The sequence below is a fragment of the Antedon mediterranea genome, chromosome 1 (genome assembly GCF_964355755.1).
Source record: "Antedon mediterranea chromosome 1, ecAntMedi1.1, whole genome shotgun sequence".
In the NCBI taxonomy this organism is placed as follows: domain Eukaryota; kingdom Metazoa; phylum Echinodermata; class Crinoidea; order Comatulida; family Antedonidae; genus Antedon; species Antedon mediterranea.
This window is the reverse complement of record NC_092670.1, coordinates 26306566-26331148: the sequence shown is the minus strand read 5'-3', so window position 1 is coordinate 26331148 and position 24583 is coordinate 26306566. Positions and strand designations below refer to the sequence as shown.

The 24583-nt window shown below is 35.0% G+C and overlaps 1 protein-coding gene across 3 annotated transcripts; it reads right to left on the bottom strand.

Annotated features, from left to right (window-relative positions):
* Positions 1-1768: 1768 nt before the first annotated feature.
* On the bottom strand, positions 1769-22882 carry LOC140063590 (uncharacterized). Of its 3 annotated transcripts, XM_072109984.1 has the most exons (15): positions 21846-22880; positions 9404-9494; positions 8974-9068; positions 8689-8860; positions 7568-7659; positions 7408-7473; positions 7010-7187; positions 6241-6326; positions 5777-5923; positions 5451-5591; positions 5194-5282; positions 3328-3451; positions 2904-3074; positions 2212-2355; positions 1769-2096 (listed from the first exon to the last, which is right to left on the bottom strand). In XM_072109984.1, exons 4-15 carry the CDS (start codon positions 8855-8857, stop codon positions 1899-1901), a joined length of 1605 nt encoding a protein of 534 aa, XP_071966085.1. In that variant the 5' UTR covers positions 8858-8860; positions 8974-9068; positions 9404-9494; positions 21846-22880; the 3' UTR covers positions 1769-1898. The 3 variants fall into 3 exon arrangements, with proteins under 3 accessions (XP_071966085.1, XP_071966083.1, XP_071966086.1); XM_072109982.1 differs by lacking the exon at positions 9404-9494 and having other exon boundaries at positions 21846-22882; XM_072109985.1 differs by lacking the exon at positions 21846-22880 and having other exon boundaries at positions 9400-9457.
* Between the last annotated feature and the right edge of the window lie 1701 nt (positions 22883-24583).

Genomic DNA, 24583 nt, shown 5'->3' with positions numbered 1-24583 from the left:
ACATGGAAAGAAATATGCTTGGAATCACATACAGAAAAATAAATGAATGGGTGTGAAACAAACACAAGTCCTAGACATTATGAGAACTATCAAATTAAGTGAGTGGAAGTGGGCTGGACATATCAGTAGGAAAACAGACAATAGATGGACTTTGCTAATGACATCATAGAGACCCATGGATGGGAGCAGAAATAGAGGAAGACAAAGAGTGAGATGGCGAGATGAAATAGACAAGTATTGGGGTACAGTGCATTGGCAGGGAGCAGCTAGAGATCGTTCACTACGGCAGAAACATGCCGAGGCTTTCGTCCAGCAGTGGACTGACAACGGCTGATGATAAGATACAGACATGTTTTAGAAGGAGAATCTGTATTGTTAAAATCATGAATATTGTAAGGTAATATAATATAAAGTGTAACTAATTAGATTCAAAGTAGCATTAATACTATTAAGACAATGAGACTATTTCCATTTAGAAGAAAAAATTGAAAACCCACTAAATACGAACACAATTATTTATAGGCGCAGGCATATGGTATTATGGTTTTTTTTACCTCCGTTAGAAGTTTCGAGGGCGAAAGAAAATGGTCTATGAAATGGAGTGTTTTTTATCTTACATAGTTGTGATCAAAATACCATTTTAAACTGTAAAATAAATGTATGATATAAACTCGATCATAAATAACCGTTGTTCCTTTGATATTCAAATAGTCTATCTCGAAAAGAAGTCCATACTCTCTTGAAAAGAAGCCCAGGGGGCTTGATTTTAAAATAGACTTCTTTTCAATGGTTTCAAAACACAAAACACTTTAAAAAAAAAAATATATACAATTGAATTGTCACTTGTCACAAAGTATAGGTGATCCTTATGTAAAAGGGACAAAGCTGTAGTGTATACCAATGTGCACAGTTCCAATGAGAAAAAAAGAATTAACCATCTTAGCTCTTCACATGATGAAATCTGTCTGGGCCAACTTACGAGAATAAAGTTGTATTTTCGTATTGTGTAAAGTGGAATAAGTTGTAGTCTCTTCATACGCTTAAATCATAGTTATTATAGTAAATGTTTGGGGGAACTGTCTGGAGGAAAAATTGCTGCCGACTCCCATGTATTTTGTATATCCCAATGGTATTTTCGTATACTCCAAGATTAATATAGTTACAATGCAAAACAAATTAGCCGTGTGGTTAAATCTTAGTTGCTGGGGATTTTGTGGGCAACATACAGAATAAAGTTGCTGTCAATGGTACTTTCATATATCGCAATACAAACAATATGCTGTGTGGCTCCTCGAGTTATTAAATCTTGTAGGGGTCGGCATCGGAAATTGTTGGGCTACTGTCTGAGGAAACAGGAAAAAGTTGATTTTAATGGTATTTTCGTATATCCCAAAGTGCAATAGGTACAATGTAAAAGAAATTAGCGTTCTGGCTCTTCGCATGATTAAATCTATTATCGCCCAACAGGCATTTTTGGGCTACTGTCTGGGGCAACTTACAGGATAAAGTTACTGTCCATAATATTTTTGACTGTGCAACAGTTGCAATGCAAATAGAATTAGCAGTGTGACTCTTGACATGAATAACACCATTTTCCAGTGGTCACTTGGGGCTACTGTCTCGGGCAACAAAGATAAAGTTGCTTTCATTGTATACACAATTTTTGGCTTTTGACATGATTTTTTAAACTTGGCTATATATCTACATAATCAGTCCATCAAACCTTTTGTAGTTTTCACATGAATACATTCTCTGGCTGCCAAGTCTATTAGTTTTTTTCTTTATTTGATACTTTTAAAATTGTGTAATTAGATAAATATAGTCAATCTCCTAGTTCATCTTTCAAGTTTTTATAACACAAATATTTTTCGATAGTTAGACTGTATGAATGAGTAACATCAATGTTCCATATTCTCTTCTTCCTCACCACTTGATTCATCATCACTTGATACATCATCATCATTTTTCTTTGCTCTTTCAAGTGATTTTTGTAGCCAATCCTCAGTATCCCCATCTCCAGGTCCAACATTCTCTAATAGTTCATCAATATGTGAAGTCATGGATACATAGCTATCATCATCAACCTTTTGACTGAGCTGAAATGCAGAAAAATGTATGTAAAGAATAGTTTAGAATAGGCTCTTATAGATTCTGATGAATTAATTCATTATTCTTCACATTTCACAAGCATTTACAGTAAATTTAAAGTACCTTCTTGGCTTTTTGTAAAAAATATCTAGCATATGATTTATTTTCTTCAGTGTCTTGTAAACAATGGAGCCAGCCAAGGAGGTACCACACTTGAATCACTTCATCATCCTCTTCTAACAACATTTGTAGAATTTCTTCAGCAACCTAAACAAGGTAAAACCAAATAAACATGATTAATTGAAGGAACATATTGATGAAAATGAAAGAAGAAGTTTTATACAAATAATGAATGTTTATGAATTGGATGGTGAGAATATTTTACGAGTTGAATAATTAACTGCTCTATTTTAATGAGCCAAATTCAAATTAGAGTCAATTTTTCTCCATTCAATGAATGCAAAACATTCAATATTTATATTATTTTATTTATTTTACACCCTACATTTATTCAACTTATTTATCGTAAATCATTGACAAATGCTAGGCCGGGAAGCTAGGCCCTTCAAAAAGGCAGTGGTCCAACTAATTGATTTTCAAATGCAGATCAGTCTACAATATCGCTTGGCACAAATTCTGAAAATGTTTAGAAAAGTTGAATGTGCAATTAGAGTGTGTTAATTATCAACATTAGATAAAACGTAATGCAATCAGATTAATAAGAAAAAGATTTTTAAGAAAAAGATTAATATGAAAAAGATTAATAAGAAAAAGATTATTAATCTTTGATATTTAATTTTTTTTTGGTAACTTACATCAAATTCTTCAACTTCTATAAGAATCTTAACAGCACTAATTCGACTGAGGTAACTCAGTGGACAAACCTCAACAGGGTCAAACTCGCCACCAACTGGTTTACTGCTCTCAATTTCTTTCAGTTTTGGCAACCACAATGCTATACTCTTTTTAATCATTTCTTTAGCATGCTGAAAAAAAACAAGGTTTTTAAATTGCAAACCTACAGTCTCGTACCAACGGCTCTAAAATCCTGCCTCTGCCTCTCATTATGCCCAACGTTATATTTGTTCTTTAAGTAAACATTAAACTTAAATTTTACGAACAGTTTATGAATCATCAATTTTACAAATTGTCGATTTTATGAATAAATTAAAAAAAGAGAAATGCAATGTTGTTTTACAGTGTATGGAAGATATACAAAAATATAAATGCAAAATGTACCTGATTGGACTGTGTGCTAAGGAAGTAGCTTGCCATCAATTGATATGCTTCAGGGTTGTTTGGGTTGTACTGCAAGGCTGACTCTAGGTTTTCATGACACTGGGTTTCTGCTTTATCTTCGAAACTTGAATAAAGAAACATAGAAATAAACAATTTATTTTAAATATATAAAAAAGAATTTGATATACTGTAATATTAAAGCAACATTAAATAATAGCATAACAATTGGTTCACAAAAGAATGTATGTGATAGATTTGGAAACCCAAATAGACAAAGCAGTACTCAGGATTAAGGAAACCAGCACTGAAAACATGTATGAAATCGTAAAAGCTGTTTTCCACTAGGCGAATTTGTTCATGTGAATCAAAAAACGTCAAACTTTAGATGCATGCATATTCATGCTTTCATATTCTAAATCTCTTTTTGCGACAAACTCATAGTTTCTTGCAGTGGAAATGGTAGTATGATTTTTCTTTTATATTCCTTTTAATTTCCATTCTGTGTCAATATTTTCTCTATGGATTTAAAATCGGCTGTCCCTGTTGTTTGTCTCACAAAAATTCTTAATACATTGATAACTATGGCAAATGCCCATGTTATTAAGTATACCTTTAGGTTTAGTTACATTCTTACTCATTTGCCCTCTGACCAGACTGTCCCCTGGTACTGGCTGGTACTTGGGAGTGAATGTGAGAAATTGGAGCTAAGGAGCGTGTAAGGAGTATCTCCCCACTTGAGGTTGGTTCTGGCAAGACAAAAATCTTTCCATCAAGCTTTGAATCTGTCATTAACCTTTTTTAGATCAAATTACCAAAGAGAAATTGTTCTGGTGTGTTTTTGCATGCATCTGTTCTTTATTGACAATTGAATAAGCGTGGCTTGTAGTTTGGAGCCTTCTTTGTTCCTTTTGCTTCTAGCAGAATGTCAATACAAATGGATATGGCACTTGTGGCCCTCACAACGGAGTCCTGTAGGACTGCTTCCCTGAAATCCCTCGGTTTGTAAAAGCTTTTTATTCTACTCCATATGTTTATTTACCCGGGAAACATATAATTTCATTAGATTACCAGGTACCCGACAATATTTGTCAACAATAGTTTTTCTCTTTTCTTGTTTAGGTAAAGTTTCAAAGTTTCAATTTTTCAAATTTGGCAATCTTATCTGAAATGTCAACATTAATGTCTCACCCAGAAATACTATGCTTTTAGGTGCCTAGTAATGTATGTGCAGAGTTAGGCCTAGGCCTGGATGGTTACTGTTGCTAGAGTAAAGTTAGTACTGTATTGTTAAACACCATGCGGTGTTGTTGGCTTAGTCAGCCGTAAAGTTTTAATTTGCATAACAAATGTGTCCGCTTATAAAAGGCAACGGAGATGCGAAATCTATGTTAGTAAGTTACTGTTTACCAGTTGGACAAGTGTTACAGTGTATAAAACAGTGTTAACGTAGATTGAAGGTTATAACTGGTGCAAGCAGTGGTGTTGTTAAGCCAGCTTGCCGGTAAGCCGTGGTATTGTGTTAAGCCAGCTACAATAAAAGGAATATACCGGACGTTTGTACCGTTGAATTGTTGTGTCTACTGCGTTTTAGAAACAGCGACTACTACCAAATTTATTGCGTAACGGCAATAAAAGTTACTGTGAAGCAGGTGTGTTTGCCTCCTGTGAGGCTGATGTGTATGCCTCATGTTAGGATGTGTATAATAATAATTGCTTTATTTAAAAGTGCTTTGTTAGGCATACTATTATTCCTAAACTAACTCAACATTTGTTTCTGCTATACTACACTGTTCATCAAATTGGTACTTTCACCAGTGGTAACAATTATTTAATACAATAGTTTAAATCAATGCTAGAAAAACATACCATGAATCTGTCAGATACATTTCAGCTATTGAACAGTATGCACTTGCAATTGCATTATTCAAAACACTAATTTCAGAAGTTTTGTTTGCCTATGGAAGAAACATGGATTTTCAATAACAATTATAAAGAACATATCATCCTAATAAAATATATCTTTTAAAGGCAATGCATAACTGTTTCCTTTTTAAAAATTAGCATTCTAAGAAAAGAATAACTGCCCCAAGTATAGCATATATGGTATGCTGTGAAACACTAACCTTTTGTTTTTTCTCACTTAACATAATATCAATTCCTTTGTGAAAACAGTCAATAGCCTGCTGACCTTCAAACACCTGTCCTAAATACATGTACTTAGTATAGCCAGAGTCGGGACAAATACTCACCGCTCTACCAAAGCAGTTAAAATAGTTAAGGAAGAGAACGATTTAATATTATAAGGCAGTCACAGGGATTTTAACCAGAATGTTACAGTACATTTTTTTTAATGTGGGTTTACATTGCAAAATGGTGTATTAAAATCAACCATTCATCGTTTATTATTTTCATAAGGTTATGCAACAAAACAAATGTAACTAAAGGATATTTTTTTAGCTCCCTCGACATCTCCAATTTCCACCAACAGATTTCCAGTTGTCTCCAGTACTCGCACATTGTCTGGTTCTATCTCTAGTGCTGCTTGACAATGTTTTTGAGCCATCTCAAAGTCAAAAGTGTCCATACACGCTTCAGCCTAATGGTGAAAAAATTAAGTTTAGATTTAAATCTAAAGGAAATTTACTATTTTAGATGCGTTTCCATACCCGAGTCGAGTGGCTGAGTATTTAAGTGTTGGTGGTACAGTAGAACATGTCTTCATGCAAAGGACTGTACACATCTGGCATAATATTCAATTTTATCAATGGGTACAGTAAAATTTGTAGGGGTTTTTGAAAGATTTATGAGAAAGAAACATTTAAATTAATTAAAATCACCAATCCTTCTTTAGTTAGAATTTTTATTTTAAATAGTAATGTTGTACAGTAGTTGTTTTTAAAATTATTACCAAACCTTGTCTAGAATTTGGTTAACAGAATCTTTTTTAGATTCTTCTGAAAGTGCATCCTTTTTAAGCTTCTTTGTCATTTCTTTAACACCTACAAGAAAATATGTCAAACAGCAAATTTTTTATTTATTTTTGTAATATTGTATTGTACTACACTAATAATATTCATGTAAATTAAAATTTAAAAAAACAAAAAAAACAATTAATACATTAATACAATTATGAATGCCTTTTTTAAAGAATTTAACAAAAACTATATTCAAACAGAACACAGACAAACATTTTGAAAAAATTGAGCAACTAAAACATGCATAAAGATTTGAAATATTTAATATCAACTTTTAAACACACACACATTTTAGAAAATATAGAAAGATAATTTACTGATATTAAAATATTAAATTGATTAAATGTTACTGGGTTTTGACTGCAAAACAGTAATGTTTTTCAAAAATAATAGGTGGCTCAATTTATACAAAATTACTTATTATGGAAGGGGAAATAATAAAAAAAATTATACTGAAAATTTGTATTAATTTCATCAATTATTATATAATAATCATTAACAGAAGTTGTTTTATCTACTTAATTTCACATATTATCAAAATAACATAAGTTCAACATTGAATTAACAATAAAGGCAAAGTGAACTTCTCTACTGGACTCCTTGAAAACCAGAAACACACACACAAATAATAATTTTTTCAAACTTTGATCTAGATTAAGAAAACTGGACACCCTTGATATGCGGAGCGGAATACACTAAATTCATACTTTGAGTAGGCACGCATATGTGATCTTGTCTTCCTCTTGTTAACTTGCCATTTTTGTCTATGACCGTTGCCTTGCACATAATGTACTTGTTACGCACACAGCAACGCCAACTAATCTTAGCACGCCTCTTATCTGCTTTCTGAGTGTAACGGTATCCTTTAGTGTCAATCAACATTTCCTGTGATATAAAAAATATATATTTTTATTTTTTTAAACATCTGCTCTCTTTAAGGCAAAAGACTAGATTATGTATCTATCTGGCTAGTGGAAACAATTACTAAAATATTACATGCATTAAAATTAACATTAACGGTTTAAACAAAATACCTAATCAGTCTTATTTTTTTTAAATATATTTTCCAAATTCGGTGCTGAGAGGGTTAAACTACAATCAATACCTTTCCATGACTAGTTGCTACTGGAAGATGCATGTACTCTATTTCTTCTGAAATCTCTTCAACTTCCTGAAAAAATAGACACAAACAAACTTAATAAAAGGGGAAAATATATGTAATTTTTTGTATAAACATATAATTACACAAAAACAATTTCAATTACCAATTTATCGAAAGTAGCAAGTGGAAGGCATATATTCTCTTCTTCAGATTGTAAATCTGACTGTTGCGAAAACCATTCCTCTAAGGATGAACCTTGAATAAAACCAATTTCAATTAATTTCAATGAATTTACTTTTTACTTTTTAATACACAACACAATTACAGACAGACACAGAACTATTTTAAAATATTATATTTTAAAATAATATTTTAACGATTGTGGGTTACATGGTGTGCAATAGTATTAATTTTTATGAGTTGGTCGTGAGAATATTCCATAAGTTGAAAAATCGACTGCTCTGTTTTTAACAGGCCAGAGCCAAGTTTTATTATCCGCGGTACTATACGTACTATTTATTTTGTATCAACAGAATATATATTTACAAGAATATTTCTATAAGTTAAATCTAAAATTAATATCCATTATTAGAGTAGAGGCTCTTTAGCCATAGGAATTTAGTTCTTTTTGTACCCTGCCAACTTACATTGTTAAATAAAGAATAAAGACTATAGATATATAGGTCTGTAATTTTTTTTTAAATTTTAATGATAATATACACTTTAAATTATAATTAGGCCTAGTGTTGAAAATATAGAATTTCAATTGACATTTAATAAGTTTAATATCTGAGGGCGTGTGGCGCAGTGTGTTGGACGTTGGACTACTGATCGTGAGACCGAAGTTCAAATCCAACTCTCACCGCATTGCTTGTATCTGTAGGCAAGATACTTTAATTACGTTTGCCTCTCTCCACCCAGGTGTATAAATGGGTACCCGGTTAGATCAAGACACAACTTTGCGCTGATTACTAGCTGCATTATGGAAGTAAGTTTCCATACGTGTTTGATCCAAAAAAATATGACTGGGGTAGTAATGTTCAGCGCTTAGAGATTTCATTTACATTAGGCGCTATATATATCCAGGATATTATTATTATTCTCTTAAGACACTTGGCAGATTTTAACATGTCAATGAGGATACAGTATGTGGACAAAATATTTATAGTATTCATAATTAATTATAAATGCATTAAACTACTAATAAACTACAGTACCTAATAATCAATATTGAAGTTTATGCTTGATACATTTTTTCTTTTTTATTCACTATAATAAAAATACCTGTTTCACAAATGTGGTCTTGTCTCCCCTTAATAAACTTGTCACCCCGCTCAAGTACACTAGCCATACACGTAACATTCTTATTCCTCACACAACAACGCCAATTCACATTAGAACGCCTCTTATCAACCTTTTGGGTGTATCTATATCCATTGCTGTCAACCAACATTTCCTGAGGAAAATTTTTACAGTAAATCGAAAACATTTGATTAAGAACTTAAATCGCATTCTACTGTAAAGTATATGAACATTCAATGTCTTATAATTAAAGTGTAGTGACCATACCTTTCCACGTCTTGATTTTGCTGGAAAACGTACATATTGAACTTCTTTTTCCTGCTGTTGGCGGTATGCTTCTTCTAACCCTTGCTGAATAGCACCTAATAATAATTTGTGTATCCACTTTAAAAATGTCATACTGTAAACTGCATACAACATGAATATGTGATGTTTGAAGTGCATAATCAATCAATCAATAATCAAACATTTATATAGATATTATCCTGACATTTGCTAAATAAATGAGGTTTTGAATAATCTTAAAGACCTACGTTTAAAAATAAATATTACTCTGTATATGGACCTATAGCAATGTTTTTTCATCTTTAAATGGTTAAAAATGTGAAAAATAAGTTGATTTTAATAATGTTAGCGGCCCGCTATAAATGTATCGCGTGCAGATTGAGTATTTCATATTGTGATGTGATGTACCCACTTTGATTGATCACGTGAAACGGTAAACAAATAAAAGAACCGTAACTTTTCAGCGAAAATACCAGGTCTTCCACAATTTATATTGACAGATTCTGCCAAAAAAGAGAAGACAATTCATTTAGCAACAAGACAAGGTCAGGTTTAGGCTTATAGCGAATTCGATCCAACTCGGCCCTAATCCATCTCGGCCGAAGTCTAGCTAAGTCGGCCAAAGTCAAGTCGACCCCACATCAACTCGGCCACACGTCAACTCAGCCTCAAGTCAACTTGGCCTCAAGTTAACTCGGACTCACGTCAACTCGGCCAAAAAATAATTGCTCAACTCGGCCCCAATAAAGTATGGAACGCAAAAAGCAAAGCGAATTGGTAAAATAATAAATAATTTTAAATATATGACTTTTTATAAACATTTTTATTTTACTGTACCGTATATTTCGGTGTATAAGTCGCACCTGTGTATAAGACGCACCCCCTAACTGAGAGTAAAATATCGGTATTTTTTATTTTATTTTATTTTATTTTATTTTATTCAATCAAAACCAACAGCGATAAATACCGCCACTAACAGGTTTGAAACATAAAACAATACAACATCAAAAACGGTTAACAATAAAATACATCGTCGATGTATAAGACGCACCTTATATTTCATCAAAACAATGTTTTTTTAAATTGTAATCAATATTATTGTAATAATATATTTTGTTATATCTACAACGGCGTCCTTTATTTAGGTTTTTTCTTACCTAGGCTCGGCCGCGCCCAGCCTCAACAAGTTCTTTCTAACTTGTTATTCATGAGTTTCGCCGCAACATTGAGTGCATGACCATGTGTGTAACACGATGTACGTGTGTGGGCTAGCCTCGCTCGATCATTTCGAGAGGGCGCACGTTTTAACGGACAATCGTATTCGATTAGTATCTATGTATCCGAGAAGTGTGTACGCTAGGTCCATGCTATAATCACCTAGAGAATATACTAGTCGAATACCGTACACCTAGTCTGGGCTCCAGACGGAGTTTTGTCTTAATTTTAGTAAAAATATAAATATTTTTGCACATATGGCGTTTCATACGGTGTATTACTTGAGTTGGATACTCCGTCTGGGGAAACACGCAAAAGTCACGTGGTTTGACACCAAGAATTCTTGGTGCATAGATTATCCAGTTGACTAGTTTCAGCCGCATGCGATTGGCTACTCACTCGTACGCTGTTTTAATATTCATATTTTAGAATTTCAAAGACTCAACAACTACAGTAAGATGTAGCGCATGCGCTATGTTACGTTTAGAGTAGACAATGTGTGGAGACGTACACGTGTGTACTTTTGTACATTGATGAACGTTTCTGAAGGCTAGAAATGATTTTATATGCCCAGTAGTCTGGTAAACATTCGATTTGATTTTTTTTCCAAGAACATGAAAACTACTCGATATTTTCATTCTTAAACAAAATGATCATTGGTTGGTTCGAAATCTATATTTACATACCGCCCGCGCCATATAGCCAAATACGGTATGATAACCTACGTCATTCTTATCGGACGTTTGCGGTCTGCAAATCGATTTCTATACGTGTTTCACAAGTCTGTATTTTCAGACAAAAATCAAAACGACGACGTGTGGAATGACTTTAAGAAAGACATTAAATACAGACTTGGAGCAAGTCTAACCGTACACCATGTGACCACCAAAAGAAGGGCTTGCGCTGGGGGTACGGCGATCGTGCGTATAACTACTGTATAAATAAATACTATTCCAATCGTACGTGTAAACGTTTACAAATGAAATTTTATCGGAGCGCCATAATGAACAAATCTGTTCATCATATTTAGTATAACATCATGCTAAAATGACTTGAAAACTAGGCAGAAGCAGGTTGCCGTTACGTTAGTTAGTTACTGTAGCTAGGCCTAGCCTACTCAGGCCTAGCCTACTCAGGCCTAGCAAACGAGGTGACGATAGCCTAGGCCTATGTACAATCTGTGTGGTGAGGCATTTATGTTCGGTGTATAAGACGCACCCTTAATTTAGAGGTCAAATTTGCGTGTCAAAAGTGCGACTTATACACCGAAATATACGGTAATCCAATAATATCTATCTATATCTAAGAATATTTCGTTTCATTCTGGGAAAATCCTTGTATCAAAATATATAGGCCTCCTAGTACATAATAATAGCCTACTAAGACTAACAATAACATCACAACTAATAATATTTAAATAAATTAAACGAAAAACGACCGAGTGTGTTATAATTCATATTGAATTTTCCGTTTTATTTTTTCTAGGCCTATGTGTAGGCTTAACCTTACTAGCCTAATCCTGACGTCATTATAATATCAACTATTACTAATTAGCCCTTCTTTGCGTTCCATACTTTAATGAGGCCGAATTGACCGGCTAAATACTAATTGGGGCCGAGATGACGCGAGGCCAAATTGACTTGAGGCTGACTTGACTTGGGGCCGAGTTGACTTTGGGCCGAGACGGTTTAGGGCCGTGTTGACCTGCACCGCTTATAGCTGGTGTACGGTGTTCGTCATTACTGCTTTACCGGCTAGGCCTACAAAGTCTAACTAGCTAAACTAAATGTGAGAACGCCCACAAATGTGAAAACAACCACAAATGTGAAAACAACCAAAAATGTGAAAACACATTACCCACAAATGTAAAACAGCACCCACAAATGTAAAAAAAAAAGAAGAAATTTCCTTAAGGTCAAGGTACTCGTTGTCTTACTATTATGTACGTATCGTTTCAAGTCTATGTTTAGTGTTTGTTGCGTGTGTGCACGATTCTACAAGGTCACGGTGGAAAATTACTTATACACTTTCGTTGGATGAAAATTTTGCACTATTCTTGATGGAAGGCACACAATGGGGCCCCAAAACCAGGGCATATCCCCTCCGCCTATTTGAGGACGATGATGACACTATCCCCAGAGCACGTCAACATACTGCTCAACAAGGTCTCTCTCTCGAAGTGCCATATCATGAAACTTTGGCGATCATGTTGTGCCACAATTCTCTGTCTATTGCCATGTTCAGCAACTCCACTTCTTTGGTATTCTTGCCTCTATTCCGAATCCACTCAGCTATGCTGGCCAACCAAGTGACTCTTTTTCTCCCCCTGCTCCTTCTTCCTTCTATTTTCCCAGTTAATGCCAAGTTCTCCAGACCTCCCTTCCCTCAACACATGTCCCATGAATCTCATCTGTCTAATCCTAATATCCTTCAGTAGTTTCCTGCACACTCCAGCTCTTATCAATACACCTTCATTACTAACTCTATCTGTCCATGGAATTCTCATCATTCTCCTTAGAAACCACATCTCACAGCTTTCCAATCTTTTTCTGAGGTCAGTTGTGATTGACCAGGCTTCACTTCCATACATCAGCACAGGATAGATGTAGCAGTTTAATACACGCAACCTGGTTTCCATACTCATCGCACAGTTCTTCATAGATATTCTCCATTTCTCCAAATGCGGATTTCGCAAGGACTATCCTTCTCTTTATCTCCGTTACACACCTGGCATCATCTGTTATTTTGCTCCCAAGATAGTTAAAAGAGGACACCTGCTGAATTAACTGGTCTCCTGCTCGAAGGTTACACGTTGGACTCTCCTTTTTGGACACTAATAAAAACTCATTTTGCAACAATCGAAGATCCTTTCCATGTAGGTCAAGCTTGCTAAGTTCTTGAAATAGCTGCTCATGCCTTACTTTGTCAAATGCTTTGGTGTAGTCTATGAAACACATGTATACATCTTTCTGCATCTCCACTTACCTTTCAGTTATCATTCTTATCACAAAGATGGCATTCCTGGTGCCTGAATCCTTTACAAAACCAAACTGCTCACTCCCAATCTATGGTTTTAATCTACTTGTTGCTCTCATAAGTAGTATCCTCAGAATGATCTTGGTGACATGACTCATGAGGCTGATTGTACGATGTTTTTCACACTCTACAGCACCTGGTTTCTTTGGAAGGGCAATAAAAATGGACTTACTCAAGTCCTCAGGGAAACTTCCATCCTCATATATCTTATTGATCACTTCAGTTAACTTTTCCACTCCATACTCTTCTAATGCCTCAATCATCTCAATGACTACACCATCCAGTCCTGCCGCCTTATTCTTCCTCAATATCTTGATTGCTGTTCGTACTTCTGCTTTCAAGATCTTTGGTCCTTCTTCTGAGTCAGGAAAGCTTGGCATTGCTTGTCTAACATCAAAAAACAGCTCCCTGATATACTCTGGACAGATATTTTTTCAAAATATCAGTCTTTTCAACAAGCATTGTTTCATCCTTTGCCTTAATGCATCCAGAGTTTGAGCAGCCAGATTTCCTTCCAGTGATCTCATTAAGTCTCTGATAAATCTTGTGGTTGTTGTTCTCTAGTCCACTCTCAATCGCCTCACACTGGGTGTTGAGCCACTTTTCTTTTGCCTCCCTGCACTTTTGCTTAATTTCTCTATCTAGATCTTTATATTCTTTACTTGATCTACTACTAATCTTCTGTCTATCCCTCATCATTGATAGTATCTCTTCCGACACCCATTTGTTCTCCCTTCTTCTCTCTTTCTTGGGTAAAGCGTGGTTCCCACTAGCGACGCAACGCAAGGACGTAACGCAACGAAAGTGAATTGACCAATCACAAGCGATGGCTTATTCGCTTGTGATTGCTAACTGTCTATAACTTCGCTTGTCATTGGTTAAAACGCTTGCGTTGCGTTTACGTCCTTGCATTACGTTCTAGTGAGAACCAAGCTTTAGGATTCTTTGGCTGTCTCAACAAGGATGTCTCTCATTGCATCCCACGTAATCTCTTCACCTTCATCTACAAGGATGTCAAACTTATTCTTCACTTGAATGGAATATTCCAAACGGATCTCCGGACTGTTTAGCTGCTCAAAGTCTAATTTCTGTACATTTTTGGCTTTCTTCACCTTTTTTAACTTTGATTGAAGTGTGCAAACCACTGGAATGTGGTCACTTCCACAATCTGCCCCTGGATATGTTTTTGCATGAGTCACTGCCCTTTTACACCTACTGTTTACTGCAATGTAGTCAATCTGATTCCTCGTCACATCACCAGGGCTCTTCCATGTGTATATTCGTCTGGGATGCTCTTTGAACCATGTATTTGTTATGGTCATATCCTTAGCTTTACACCAGTTCACCCATCTATCACCACGCTCATTTCTTTCACCCATCCCATGCTCTCCAACTGTGTTTCCATCTTGTCCATGGCCAACCTTTGCATTCAGATCACCCATGATGATATTTATCTCATCTGATTTGCATTGGGATTTGGCCTGGTCTAAGGTCGCATAAAAGTTATCTATCTCTTCATCTGTGCTGTCAGCTGTAGGTGCATAAACCGCTATGATAGAGATATTGAAGGGTTGTCCCTGCAGTTTGACCAGCATAACTCTTTCACTCACAGCCCAATAGCCCAGCATACATTTAGCCATATCACCATCCAAAAGCAACCCTACACCTTTTTCATGTTTGTCTCCTCCAGCGTAAATCATCTTGTAATCATCAATCATAAATTCACCATTATTTGTCTTCTATTGCGGACAGTAGCTTGATGACGGTCGAGCTCCACCTGTCGCACATGAGACACCCTACCGGGCGAGGAGCCTCCTTCATACAATGGATGTACCCCCTTTATGCCGTTAGCTTTCATTTTTGAATTGTGACACTTCATAATTGTTCTTGGAAAAATGATAGTGGTTTCCCGTTGCCTTCTTCACCGCAGTCTATCAGCCATAAATGGGATCACCATCCTGCCTGACAATGTGTGCTGAGGTTTGCCGTTGTCCTAGAAATGGATCTTCCGCAGAGACACCAATGCTGCATCACTGCTGCCTAATGCAGGGCATGGCTAGGCCTATTTAGAGGCGGCTTTAACTCGCCTCTACTGCAGAACGTATTTGGGGATATGCCGGTTTTATGACCCAGTTGGTGCCACCCAACAGCGCCCTACCCTCTGCTGTTACTGCAGTCCTCCCCAGGTGTACAAATGCATTTATTCATCAAATCCCAAATAAAATAATTAGTAATCAGAACAAAAAATATTTTTGCCTGCATATGTACTTTTTTTTGCTAAAAACTGAATTTACAAACATTATTATATGTATTTTTATAACATAATTATTCGATTATTATAGGGCAATTGCTTTGAATGTTTTTATAAATATAAATGTATATTAATATAATTTTTTCCTAGAAATAAACAAATTCTGTTGGCTGTGCAAAATTGTTCATAACAAAATTACAACAAATCGGTCTATCTTAATAGTTGCATCATTTTTTAGCCTTATGCCTTAAGCCTCTAGTTGAACGAGCTGAGATTCTCTAACAATAACAAATGTAAACATCAAATGTTACTACATTATGGTAATGGGGTGTTCTTATTCAAATATAGTCTAACATAAATTCATAAAAATACTGAATGAAAATCTTCTATGGAGACATAACCTACTTTGAATATTTTAAATAGAAATAGAACATAATATGTTAATTGACTATTCTTTGATATTATTTCTATTTTACTGTGATGTATTTTGACTTAATATGTCCACAGTACAAAGTATGTTAAATTAGTTAGGTAGTGTTACCAAGTAGCACATAAATATAGCATTTCAATAAATATCAGAAAATATCCACACATGTGCATGGGCCCAGGTGATAATTATCAGAGGATCTTATTTACTTACTACTTTACACTAGATCTTTTTTGGTAGGTACTATTTTTGTTCAAAATCGCGATCATATGGGTCGAGTTTTGAAAATTATTTTTTTTCCACAGATTTGTTAACGTGTGGGGTGTTATCAAATGTAATAATAAATGATACAATTGGGAGAGGTGGGGATAAATTCCAAATATTCTACAAAACACTTAATTTTAGTATATCTTATCTTAATTATAAAGTTGTTATCATATTGAGTGACGACGTATGCTCATACAGCAAGAAGTTCAAGGGGGTTCGCCCAAACCATAACCTCCCCCCACCCCAGTTACTAGTCCTATATTAAAAACACTAGACCTACATATTTTTTTGTCCTAATTTAAGGTCACACTACATTTTATGTTAAAATAAATACTATAATACTATATGGACCTATTGCGATATTTTTTTCCGTCTTTAAATGGTTAAAATTGTGACAAATAAGTTGATTCTAATAATTATAGCAGCCTGCTATAAATATCATGCATCACGCGCGGATTGATATTTTTATATTGTGATGTGATGCAGCCACATCGATCGATCGCTTAAAAGGGTAGAAAAATAAAAAAACCTTAATAATACTAGGTCTTCCTCAATTTCCCAATCCCAACGGACTCTTCTAAAAGTTTGAGCATATAAATTCTACCATTAGCATGTTTGATCATCTTGAACTAATATATGTACTGTAGGCCTAACATTTTGACGGAATCAACCACATTGATAATTTCGTTAATTAATACTTTTGGATCAATATTAAATGTTGTTTTCATTATGGTGACATTCAGAACATTTACTTGGATAATAAGCGATTACCAAATTGGTTGGGGTTGAGTTTTATATAAATATCTCTCATTAACCACTGAACGATAAAACCTTCGGCTACTTTTGCAAAATGGTCAGTGAGAGGTATAGGGCGAATTTTGTCATACGACGCAAGCTTTGTTATGGATGGAGAAAATTTTGAAAAATAGAGTTGCTAGGTCCCCGGATATTGGACTTAATAATTATACTTCGAAATATGAAACAAGATATATATTATACTGTCTCCAGAACTAGCCCTACCATGGTTGGGCTGCATTAAAAAAATTGTGAAAATAGAGCTGCTAAGTCCCTGGATATTGCAGTTTAGATTGAAATAAGAAATGAAATTTTATGTCTCCAGAACCAGCCCTACCATTCGAAATATGAAACAAAATTTATAAGTATCCATGACCAGCTCTATGGTTGGGGCTGGGATAAGACAATTTTAAAAACTAAAGCTGCAGGTCTGTACTAAGTCTTTGAAAATGTCAGGCCTAAAAAGGCAAGCAAAAATCAAGCGTAGATCATTCCGTCTGGAAAATCAGTTTAGATGTTGGCTAATTGAAAATGTTGTTTTTTGTTTAGTAATGTTTAGTAATTCAACAAGACAAGCAATTGTTGAAGAAATGTGAATTAATAAAACAACAATTTTAGTTGTAACGAAATTCCACACATATTAGGCCTAGGCCTAGTAGACAAAAAAGTGTAGATTAATGCAGATTTAAACAAGGCCATATAGATGGCTGCAGTCGCGTGCTCATTAGTGTTTACTGACCGAAATTACTGAACATGTTTAAAAATGTTGAAATGTTTAAAAACATTTATATTTTTTTAATTTACACGTGCGTAGCCTGTCACTTTTGACGTGCTCGTATAACGTAATTTCGAGTTGAAAAGTAAGTAAAGAAAACAGAAATCGGTCAAAAAAAGTGCGTACTTACATTTAACGTGCAGTGCGCGCGCAAAAATCTGCGCACTCATGGCAATTTTGTAAACGCTTAAAATTGCCTGAAACGTACTCTTATTTCATCGAAAATAAATTTTGAAAATTTTAAGCGCGCGTACGCATGCGACATGCGCTACGCACGTAATTGTATTGCCATATGATGATTTATGCCCTGAAATTTTTGAGTACCAATTTTTATTTAATTGTGATTCATGGTTGTGAAGATATGATTACAAACGTGATTTCGTTAAATCGTGCGTAGACCGCGTAATTTTTTATTGCGCACCGTGAAAACATAACCACATCGATTTCTGGCCATAAGGAATATACTGTGAAAAATTGACTTAGCTAGATTAAACTGATATCAAGATAAGGTCAGAAAGCGATAAAACGTATAGTGATACCGGACCGACAGACAGACCGACAGACAGACCGACCGACCGACATAGTGAACTATAGAGTCACGTCCATGCGACTAAAAATGATTGTTGGTCTTCCAATGCCATTGGAGAATTGCCCAAATCCTAAACCCTACCATTTTTATATTAACTGGCCTTTTAGTAATAGGCCTAGCACTTCTTTTTGCGTTCTAAGCTACCGTAATCCATACTGTACTGTACAGACTTAGGCCTAGAGGCCGAGTTGACAGATTAGTAGTTTTGGCCGACCTGACTTGAAGTATGGTCGAAGCAGCCGCCAACCAAAGCGGCCGCCAGTTTAATATCGTCATTTTTATGGAACGCCATGTGCGCTTCAATCTTTTGAGTTACAGCTGTATGTATGGTCAAACCAATAAATATAAGCCAAATCATGTACTATCGAATCTTTATAATAATTAAGCTTGCCTGCCGATAAATCAATGTATATTTTATTTGTATTTTAATATTAACTAACTAAATATATTTACTTACTATCAAATCATTAATAATTTTCGTTTGCATCATAATCTACATACTATTGAAACTTTATGTCTCATTTACGTACTATTTATTTATTTATATATACAGTATATTTTTTTTAAATACATTGGCAGTGAAGGGAAGGGAAATAACGTTGAACTGACCCGACGTTTCTTGAGCACTCTCCTATCGAATCTTCATACAATATTGCATTAATTATTTACGTACGATATTGCAGAATCTTCATATCTCGTTTACATACTATCGAATCTTTATACAGTATTGCATCTATATATAAATTTACGTAAGGGCAAAATTCGGTAAATCGCGCATTATTTCGAAAATGTTTACTCGATGGTATTGGTTAGAATCTCGGTACTGATTTTAACCACCTGATGTAACCCACCCTGTTTACTAATTAAATTTAGTTAGATAATTAGTTATTGACAATTAAAACGAATTTAGGTTCAACGATTTGCCCCAAATAAGGGTGTTTTCCGATCGTGGTATACACAGGTATTGCTAAACCCCGCAAACCCTTGAAAACCTCCCAAAAAACATAGTAAACCCCACCAAACCAACATAAAGTGATTGAATCATGTAGTGTACATACAACCCACTGGGTATATCCATGTAAAAAAAATATTAAATTTTTACTGTTAACTAATTATTTTTGGGGTAAAACATCATTTTTTGGTCAAAAATGATTGCTAAACCCTGCAAACCTCCAAAAAAATATAGCAAACCCCACCGAACCAACATAAAAGTGATTCAATCACTTTTATGTTGGTTTGGTGGGGTCTGCTATGTTTTTTTTTAGGTTTGCGGGGTTTGCGGTGTTTAGCAATACTCGTATACACTGTCTAATGGATGTCCTCATGAAAAATACCTGCACACAATAATACGAGGATACTTCGCATTTTCCTATCTCCTCCTACGATAATTGTTTTTAATAGCTGAAAACCGGTTGAACAGCTCGAGTACAGTATCATAATATTGTAATCATTATATTTTCTTTAAAAAATACTATTTTGATTTAATATACGTTTATACAAATGTATTGATTTGCGATGAATAGAACATTACCAATCTCTCAGACTCAGGGGGGGGGGGGGGTCACTTGTATATAAACCAAGGGGGAGGGGGGGGTGCAGCAGCCACTTCAAGACATGAGGCACTTGCGCTACCTGTTTTACTGAAAAATACTACGGACTTGAACTACCATTTACCAAAATCCAGTATTCTCTAAAAAGACGGCAGAAACAAGGCCACACCAGAGAGGGTGCAATATTTGTACTGGTTCCCGGCATGATCTGCGCATGGCCAAAGAGACCGTTCATGGCAAAATCATGAACGTGTTTTGACAAGTTTATCGCGTGTCCGCGGTGGTGCATGACGACGATGATCAAGAGTGGTCACAGTTAAATGATTTTGTCCTAGGCTATGTTTCGTGTTCTTCTGCTGATGCGAAAACTCTAGGCCTATTCAAAGGTATTTAGCGATGGGCTTATATAGCCGGGCTTATAGCATCCAGTATGCTAAAATACCTGCAAAATTTGGCGATAAATCGTGACATTTTGACACGGGTGGGCGGGCCAGGGACTTAAACTACTAATTTCACCCTGTCATTTCCCACACTTGTGCTACCAACTCTCCATATTTTCCCACACTTGTGCTACCAGGCCCTCGAAAATATACCCGTAAATGAGGCACCTCCCCATATGGAAATATTTAAGAGTGACCCCCCCCCCCCCCCCCGGGTGTACATATTAACCATTTTTGGTCGCCATTTGAATCGAAATTATCTACTGTGAATGTGGTTACTGTTAGTTAGATATAAACAAAATATACAAAGAACATTACTGTGACTGTGGGTAGATTATACTGACAGTGTTATACAGTATTGCATTAATTACGTACGGTATTGCCGAATCTGTAAATCTCTTTTACATACTATCGAATCTTTATACAGTTATTGCAATAATAATTTACGTACGGTATAGCCGAATCTTTATATCTCTTTTACATACTATCGAACCTTTATACAGTATTGCATTAATTTACGTACGGTATTACCGAATTCTTATATCTCATAAATTACACATACGGGTACTATCGAATATTGTTTTTATTTATTGATTAGTAATAATAGGGTGTGTTATACATTAAGTGTTATTCCATTGTAATACATTGTTTTCAGTAAAGCAACGTAAGGACGAATACGCGACCTTCTACAGCACTCTGGCCGGCCGCCAGTCGAGTTATTAGCAGAAATTCGCTTAATTAATTATCGTACCGACACTTGCATCTTATTTTATTATTTAAAACTCATTTTAAATTGATCAATATTTATATATCTGAAGGTATAAAACAATTTACTAGGATATTAAAAAAATAAATTGATGTCATCCTGTTATTGTAATTAAATTATGATTGCAAACACGTACTAACAGTAGTTACTTTACTAATTAATTAATATACAATAACAAATAAATATTATTTTGATATACTTTATTGAAAAAATATATATATTTAATTATTCGAATCTTAATAATTGGCTTATATATATATTATAATATATTAATATACAATACAAACACCACAATGTATTTTATTGACTTTATATATCATTTAGAACAGTTAAAGTAAGTAAATCATCGATTCGCCATTTCGTTTAAAAAAAGAATGTATCACATTCAATCTGTTAAAAAAAAGAGAATAAATTACATAATAATGTAGATTGTTATTTACGTCCGAGGAAAAGAAAACCTGTCGAAACAATGACAATCAAAGATTACAAAACAACGACAATCAAAGCGCACACGGCGTTCCATACATATTACCTTTATTGAACTAGCGGACACTTTGGTTGCCGGCCGCTTCGACCGACTTTGGCCGAGACGGTTCAGGGCCGCCTTGACCGGCACCCCTACCTAGCCTAGGCCTAGCTAGCTATAGCCTAGCTAGTATAAATTAGCAGCTAGCTAGGCCTGGACCTAGGCCTAGGCTAGCTAGGGATAGGCCTATCCTAATAATAATAGGCTATCCTCCTACCTTTATTTTCACTTTTTGCATGGCCTCTTCTATTGTGCTTTTTCTTTTTATTTTTCCTCTTATTTTCTTCCATATCAACAAGATTAAATGCTAGATTTAACAACAGATTGAATTTCTCTTATTACATTTGGCCTAGGCTATACACAGACGTGACAGCAATACCGATCATTTCGGTCGTGACGTCATGCATTTCGGTCGCCACACACGTGCAAAACACGCTCCCGGGTGCGATTTTTTTTTTCGTACATAAGTTGGGGGACCCCATCATGAAACGTCACAAAATAAACATGAATAATTCATCAGTTAAATTTTCTTGTTCCGTGTGCACCCAAGCGTATAGCAACAAGAAGTGATTACACAAGTGCGGTAGGCCTATCTCCGCTGTGGTTGCCGCGTGCGATTTCATAATAGAATAGCGGAGTTTTGTGTGGATTGTCGAAATAATCAGCCTTTAGTTTATGGTGTTTTTAATATAGTTTATTACTAAAGAATTACGTGTTAAAATTATAGTTTCTATTGATACTATTAGGCCTAATTACTAGTCTCTAAACCCCTGTATATTCTAGTAGTAGCTGTGTGGGTACGGTGTGTGTGACTTGTGTCTTTGGGCTATGTCCAATTACTACTTAGTTTAATGTTTTGCCTAGCTGTCGATTAGCCTCGACACATTTTGCATAGTGGACGTGTGTGTGAAGAATAGAGTGCGCGAAGGCAATCACGTGAATTGACCTAGAATCCTAGGCCTATTATTGTAGAAAGAATCGTATCGCAGTTGTTGTTCCGTGTGCACCCAAGCGTTCTTGGACATAGCCCAAAGAAAGCTTAGACCCACAAGAATAAAGAATGTGTATAATTTGTGTACTGTATTTTTTTAATTCTGCTATCAATTATCAAACAATATGCAATGTACTCAAAGGAACTTTAAAAATGAGATGGGAAGATTTGACCCACGAGAATAAAAAATGTATTTTTGTGTAATGTTTATTGTTTAATTGTGCTGACTTATTACTCGGATTGTGTCATACCAAAGATAGTGTAACTATTACCAAAGATAGTGTAACTATTATATTAGTATTACCAAAGATAGTGTAACTATCTTTGGTCATACCTAACACACACACACGTCACACACATCCACACAGCTACTACTAGAATAGAAATGGGTTTAGAGACTAATAATTAGGCCTAATAGTATTAATAGAAACTATAATTTTAACATGTAATTCTTTAGTAATAAATTATATTAAAAACACCATAAACTAAAGGCCGATTATTTCGACAATCCACACAAAACGCCGCTATTCTTCAACAGCGGAGATAGGCCTAGAATCGTACGTACCGCACTTGTGTAATCACTTCTTGTTGCTATACGCTTGGGTGCACACGGAACAAGAAAATTTAACTGATGAATTATTCATGTTTATTTTGTGACGTTTCATGAGGGGGTCCCCAACTTATGTACGAAAAAAAAAATCGCTCCCGGGTCAGTTTAATTACCGAAAACAACCGAAAACAACCGAAAATAACCGAAAACAACCAAACAACCGAAAACAAAATAAACAAGAAATATTTCTTACAAAAAACGCTGCTCGCTTATTGACGTAACACTAACAGTTTTAAAGATATAGGCTATATTGTCCCTCTGAAAAATATTTTTTTTTTCAAATTTGTGTTTGAATGTGTCATTTTATTGTCACATAATAGTTATTTTACCTGAAAAAATGTAATTTAATGCAAAAAATACTTAAATTGTCTGTCAGACAATGGTTTTTGAGTTATAATTAAACATTTCTTTTCTTTTTTTATATGTGAACAAATATTATTTTTTTGTTACAGAGTCTGTGTTTCATTTCAATCACTTTAGTTTATTTTATTGCTAAGGTCAAGTCTGGGGGTCACTTCATCATGCCTAGATACTTCATTCAAAGTGTGATGAAGTATCATCTGACAGCGAATTATATAATATCATGGGACTCATAAATACCACAAATGCTTTGGGATTTGTCATTCAACCGTTAGACTCTTTCCCAGACGTTTTTTGGTGGTACCTATAAATTACAGTCGAGTATACATTTTAGCAAAACTGTCAACCTTAGATAATTATATAACTGCTGCTTTACTTTCCGTTTCTTAATGAGTCATCCTCCTGGGACGTAGCGGGCTAAAGCAGCAGCGTGAAAAATCTAAATACCAAAAACAAATTTTGTATAATATTTTTTAATGTCTATTCGTTATATGGACGAAATCGCTAATAAGATTCTGACTCTGAGAAGAAAAAAAAACAATCTATCAAATGAAATCTCATTATTAATGGAATGGCATCGAAATTTAGTAATTTATATTATATCAAAGATAGCAATCAGTCGCAAACACCAAACAATTGTAAAGGTAGTGGAAAATTGTCCTACTAATCAAATATTGAACACAGAAATTAAATTAAATGATACTAAGTGCATTTAAAGCACAAACTACAGGGGTAAAGCCTCTGATATTGATATTGATGGTATCACGAGCGAAATATTATTTAATGTCCCAAATTTTGTATAAAAGTTAACCTTCTCTTCTATTTAGTAGGCCTATTTGTCAGTGACAATTTCACTCAACGTTGGGTCACCATTGTAATTATACCAATATACAAACAAAGGAAAACCTCAAAACTAGAGGGATCACTGATACCAACAATGGCTAGGCTTTCCACTATATCATCAGTAATAGACTCATAGACTGGACAGATGAAT

Coding starts and splice junctions, on each gene's coding strand:
- LOC140063590 (XM_072109982.1), bottom strand. CDS start 21,918: ATGGAAGAAAATAAGAGGAAAAATAAAAAGAAAAAGCACAATAGAAGA. Junction 7,474..7,567: donor TTGCTACTTTCGATAAATTG/GTAATTGAAATT, acceptor CTATTTTTTCAG/GAAGTTGAAGAGATTTCAGA. Junction 2,356..2,903: donor TAGAAGTTGAAGAATTTGAT/GTAAGTTACCAA, acceptor TACCTTGTTTAG/GTTGCTGAAGAAATTCTACA.